This window comes from Rhincodon typus, chromosome 48 (assembly GCF_021869965.1).
Source record: "Rhincodon typus isolate 14 chromosome 48, sRhiTyp1.1, whole genome shotgun sequence".
Lineage (NCBI taxonomy): Eukaryota > Metazoa > Chordata > Chondrichthyes > Orectolobiformes > Rhincodontidae > Rhincodon > Rhincodon typus.
Genome location: NC_063379.1, coordinates 2364895 through 2371146, shown reverse-complemented (window position 1 = coordinate 2371146; position 6252 = coordinate 2364895). Strand labels below are relative to the sequence as shown.

At 46.9% G+C, this 6252-nt stretch overlaps 1 protein-coding gene across 2 annotated transcripts in view; it reads left to right on the top strand.

Annotated features, from left to right (window-relative positions):
• The window catches only part of LOC109925008 (SWI/SNF-related matrix-associated actin-dependent regulator of chromatin subfamily B member 1-like), a 77584-nt gene that overhangs the window by 9032 nt on the left and 62300 nt on the right, over nucleotides 1-6252 (top strand). For both annotated transcript variants that reach the window (XM_020524987.2, XM_048620876.1), the window contains exon 3: nucleotides 245-374. In XM_020524987.2, coding sequence (XP_020380576.2) covers nucleotides 245-374 — 130 coding nt within the window. The remainder of the gene's footprint in view (nucleotides 1-244; nucleotides 375-6252) is intronic.

Genomic DNA, 6252 nt, shown 5'->3' with positions numbered 1-6252 from the left:
CACACACACGCTCACACACACGCTCACACACACGCTCACACACACGCTCACACACTCGCACTCTCTACAGGAGCTGATACTGAGAAACACAGAGTTTGCAGAGCTAACACTGAGTCACGCCCAGCACCTTTATCGTATGTCCCCCTCACCCTAGCGTTGCATGTTGCGCGTAATTCAGTTGCGTCTCCTCCATGACTGAGGAAACCAAATAACCAATGACGTATGCCTTTGCATGTCTCTTTAGATCATGGCTACACGACTCTGGCCACTAACGTTACCCTGCTACGTGCAACAGAGGTGGAAGAGATCCTGGAAGGCAATGATGAAAAGTACAAGGCCGTCTCTATCAGCACTGAGCCTCCAACGTACCTTCGGTAAAAACACCTACCTTGCGGGTTTCGGTTGAGTCAGTTGACTTAAAACTGAGGTTAGGGGGCTTCTCCTCTCCACCGTCTTGGATGAAGGGCAGTGTCCTAAGAGGACCATGAATAGCCTCCATCCTCTGAGCCAGCAGCTCCAGGTTCAGGTCCCATTCCAGGACCTGCCAGACCCCTGGGATGGCGCATTGATATCACCGTCAAACAGATCGAGTAACAATTTGTGAGTCGTGCCAATGCGCGCCAGTGGGAGGCAGTGAGAGAGAGAGAGAGATTCCTGCTACAATGGAGAGAACGTCAGAGCTTCCACCCCTCGCTGTCCACTGCTCCAGCCTACAACAGGCTCAGAATTGCCACTGTGCAGAAGGAAGCCGTTCAGCCCATCTTGGTTCTATCACCTCATGCCAATTCCCCCTTATCCCTGAACACCATCACTATCCAAGTGATCATCCAGTCCCCCTGCTGAATGCCTCAATTGAACCTGCCCCCCTACCAACATTTCCAGGCAAATACTCACCTCAAAATGTTTGACATTGGTTGGAGATATTGGTGGTGGGGAGTGGGGGCTGGTTTGGTGTTGGTGGGGGCGTTTTGCTGGTTGGATGTCAGGGTGGATCAGCTCGCTACGATCAGCACAGAGTTCAAATCCATTTCCACCCCAGGGGGTGACTACAGGCCCTGCCCATTCTGGAGGTCACGGCACTGTGGGTCAGAAATGCCTTCAGGCCAAGATTCAAGATGAAGGGGAAACAGGGAGTGGATGGGATCTGTCGATTCGCTGGAGTTTTAACGGTTGAGAGCCAATCCCATTGCAGTGGAGATTGGAATGGGATTCGGGGTGGGCTGGCAAGATGGATACAAAAGTGGCTTGGTCATAGAGGTTAGAGGTGGAAGGGTCTTTTTAAGCATGGAGACTGATAACTAGTGGTGTTCCACAGTGATCAATCTCAGATCCTCTGTTGTTTGTAATATATATATATAAATGACCTGGAGGAAAATATGGGTGGTCTAATTAGTAAGTTTGCAGATGACACAAAGATTGGTGGAGTTGCTAATCATGCCGACGATTGTGAAAGGACGCAACAGGATATAGATAGATTGGCGACTTGGGCACAGAAATGGCAGATGAAGTTTAACCCAGACAAATGCGAGGTGATGCATTTTGGAGGATCAAGTTTAGGTGTGAATTATACTGTTAATGGCAGAACCCTTACATACAGACAGATGCAGGTCCACAGTTCCCTAAAAGACACAATACAGGTGGCCAAAGTGATTAAGAAGACATATGGCATGCTTGCCTTATTTGGCCAGGGCATGGAGTACAAGTTGAGAGTTGGCAAACCATGCTGCAGCGATATAAAACCCTTGTTAGGCCGTATTTGGAGTATTGTGTGCAGTTTTGGTCACCACACTACCAGAAGGACATGGAAGTTTTGTAGAGAGTGCAGAGAAGGTTCATCAGGTCTCGAGAGCATTGACTATGAGGAAAGGTTAAAAAGACTAGGATTTTTTTCACTCGAAAGACATCAGCTGAGAGGAGACCTGATAGAGGGTCTACAAAATTATGAGAGCCATAGATAGGGTGGATAGTAAGAGGCTTTTTCCCAGGGTTGAAGTTTCAATTACAAGGGGGCACGGGTTCAAGGTGAGAGGGGGAATGTTTAAAGGAGATGTATGAGGGACGTTTTTCATGCAGAGAGTGATAGGAACCTGGAACGCACTGCCAGAGGAGGTGGTGGTGGAAGCAGGCACATTGGCAATATTTAAGATGCAACTGGATGGTTACCTGAATAGGGAGGGAATAGAGGGATAAGGACTGAATAAGGGCAGAAGGTGTGCTTTTTAGTTGAGTCAGGGCATGATGAATGGCATAGGCTTGGAGGGCCAAAGGGCCTGTTCCTGTGCTGTACTTCTCTTTTGTTCTTTTGTATAAAACTATTCGAAGGTTTGTCAGGTTACATATTGGGATTCATCTCTCCTTCAGTCTTTCTCTCACCTTTTCTATATTTGTCTTTATCTATCTCTCTTTCCATCTCTTTATCTCTCTCTCTCTGTTTCTCTATCTGTCTCTCTCTCTCTCACCATCTCTCTCTCTCTTGCGTTCTCTCCTTCCATCTCTAGCTCTCTCTCTGTCCGTTTTTCTGGTGTTCCCTCCTTTTCCTTCTCACTCTACATTTATCTCACTATCAATCTCTCCCTCTATCTGTTGCCCTCTCTCTGTCTTCCTCTCTCTCACTCTCTCTCTCTATCACATTCTACCCTGCCTCTCTCCATCTTTTTATCTTTCTCGTTCTCTCTGGTGTCTTTGCTTTTCTCTCTCTCTGTAACTATCTTCATCTCTCTCCTTCGTTCCGACTGTATGTCTATCTCAGTCTCTCCCTCCATCTCTCTCTTGCTGTCCATCTCTGTTTCCTTATTTCTCTGTTTCTGGCTGTCTGTTTGTCTCTCTCTGTCCCATCATCTCTCTTCCTCTCCCACCGTCTCTTTCTCCATCTCTATCTCCATCTCTGCCCCTCTCTGTCTGCATCGTGCTATTCCTTTCTCACTCTGTCGATCTCTCTCTTTCTCTCCCTCTCCAGCTCTCTCTCTCTCTCTCTCACTCTCTCCCTCCAGCAGTGTATCTCAATGTTTTTTCTCCCCATTTCTCTCTCTCTTTCTCTGTCTCTGTGTTTCAGTGTAGAAGAGGCCTAATCAAAGTCCTTTACAGTTCCAATATAACCTCATGCTCCTATAATCTGTGCCACTACTGATAGAGAAGTCCCCTTTCTGACTTCCTGATTGACCTGTCCCTTCAGGAATCTGTGGACAAACAACCCAGGATCACTTTATTCCTCTGAGATCTCTAATATCCTGCCATTCATTGAGTACTTCCTTGCCTTGTTCCTTCTCCCATCATCTCACCATCTGCCCATCTGACCAATCCGTCTATATCTTAATTCCTCCTCACTACTCGGAAGATCTTTGTATCATCCACAAACTTACTCATCAACCCCCGTTACATTCTCATCTACATCATTGATAATAATAAGGGGCCCAGCCCTGATCCCTGTGGGACACCACAAGGTCTCCAGTCACAAATCAGTTTTCCATCACCACCCTCTGTTCCCTGTCACAAAGTCAAACTTGGATCCATCTTGCCAAGTTACCCTGGGACGCATGAACGATTTACCTCCTTTATCAGTTTCCCACGTGGGGCCTTGTCAAAGGCCTTGCTAAAATCCATACAGATGACATTAACTGCCCTACCCTCATCCAAACTCTCAGAATCCTTCTAGTGCAGAAGCAGGCCATTCAGTCCATTATGCGCACACTGCCCCTCCAAACAGCATCCCACCCAGGCCAACTGCATCCCTGTAACTCTGCACTTCCCACAGCCAGTTCTCCCAGCCTCCACATCCCTGGACATTTCAGATCAATTTAGCACGGCCAATCCACCCTAACCATCATATCCCTGGGCACTATGGGACAATTTAGCACGGCCAATCCACCCTAACCTGTACACAGAGCATAGAACATAGAACATTACAGCGCAGTACAGGCCCTTCGGCCCTTGATGTTGCGCCGACCTGTGAAACCAATCTGAAGCCCATCTAACCGAAACTATTCCATTATCATCCATATGTTTATCCAATGACCATTTAAATGCCCTTAAAGTTGGCGAGTCTGCTACTTTTGCAGGCAGGGCATTCCACGCCCTTACTACTCTCTGAGTAAAGAACCTACCTCTGACATCTATCCTATATCTATCACCCCTCAATTTAAAGCTATGTCCCCTCATGCTAGCCATCACCATCCGAGGAAAAAGGCTCCCACTGTCCACCCTATCTAATCCTCCGATCATCTTGTATGTCTCTATCAAATCACCTCTTAACCTTCTTCTCTCTAACGAAAACAGCCTCAAGACCCTCAGCCTTCCCTCCATACCAGGCAACATCCTGGTAAATCTCCTCTGTCCCCTTTCCAATGCTTCCACATCCTTCCTATAATGCGGTGACCAGAACTGTACACAATACTCCAAGTGCGGCCGCACCAGAGTTTTGTACAGCTGCAACATGACCTCATGGCTCCGAAACTCAATCCCTCTACCAATAAAACCTAACATACTGTACGCCTTCTTAACAACGCTATCAACCTGGGTGGCAACTTTCAGTGATCTATGCACATGGACACCGAGATCTCTCTGCTCATCCACACTACCAAGAATCTTACCATTAGCCCATACGCTGTATTCCTGTTACTCCTTCCAAAGTGAATCACCTCACGCTTTTCCGCATTAAACTCCATTTGCCACCTCTCAGCCCAGCTCTGCAGCTTATCTATGTCCCTCTGTAACCTGTAACATCCTTCCACACTATCCACAACTCCACCGACTTTGGTGTCATCGGCAAATTTACTAACCCATCCTTCTACGCCCTCATCCAGGTCATTTATAAAAATGACAAACAGCAGTGGCCCCAAAACAGATCCTTGAGGTACACCACTAGTAACTGAACTCCAGGATAAACATTTCCCATCAACCACCACCCTCTGTCTTCTTACAGCTAGCCAATTTCTGATCCAAACCGCTAAATCACCCTCAATCCCATGCCTCCGTATTTTCTGCAATAGCCTACCATGGGGAACCTTATCAAACGCTTTACTGAAATCCAAATACACCACATCAACCGCTTTACCCTCATCCACCTGTTTGGTCACCTTCTCGAAGAACTCAATAAGGTTTGTGAGGCACGACCTACCCTTCACAAAACTGTGTTGACTATCCCTAATCAAATTATTCCTTTCTAGATGATTATAAATCCTATCTCTTATAATCCTTTCCAACACCTTACCCACAACCGAAGTAAGGCTCACTGGTCTATAATTACCAGGGTTGTCTCTACTCCCCTTCTTGAACAAGGGGACAACATTTGCTAGTCTCCAGTCTTCTGGCACTATTCCTGAAGACAATGACGACATAAAGATCAAAGCCAAAGGCTCTGCAATCTCCTCTCTAGCTTCCCAGAGAATCCTAGGATAAATCCCATCCGGCCCAGGGGACTTATCTATTTTCACACGTTCCAGAATTGCTAACACCTCCTCCTTATGAACCTCAATCCCGTCTCGTCTAATAGACTGTATCTCAGTATTCACCTCGACTACATTGTCTTTTTCATGCCTCATCTCTAGATAAGCCTCCTTCTTCCTCTTGACAAGAGATGCAACTTCTTTAGTAAACCACGGTTCCCTCGCTCGACCACTTCCTCCCTGCCTGACAGGTACATACTTCTCAAGGACACGCAGTAGCTGTTCCTTGAACAAGGTCCACATTTCAATTGTGCCCAGCCCCTGCAGTTTCCTTCTTCATCCTATGCATCCTAAATCTTGCCTAATCGCCTCATAATTGCCTTTCCCCCAGCTATAACTCTTGCCCTGCGGTATATACCTATCCCTTTCCATCGCTAAAGTAAACATAAGCGAATTGTGGTCACTATCACCAAAGTGCTCACCTACCTCCAATTCTAACATCTGGCCTGGTTCATTACCCAGTACCAAATCCAATGTGGCCTCGCCTCTTGTTGGTCTATCCACATACTGTGTCAGGAAACCCTCCTGCTCACATTGGACAAAAACTGACCCATCTAAAGTACTTGAACTATAGCGTTTCCAGTCAATATTTGGAAAGTTAAAGTCCCCCATAACAACTACCCTGTTACTTTCGCTCTGGGCACTATGGGACAATTTAGCACAGCCAATCCACCCTAACCTGCACATCCCGGGACACTACCGCATGGCCAATCCACCCTAACCTGCACATCCCTGGGCACTATGGGACAATTTAGCATGGCTAATCCACCCTAACCTGCACATCCCTGGGCACTATGGGACAATTTAGCAC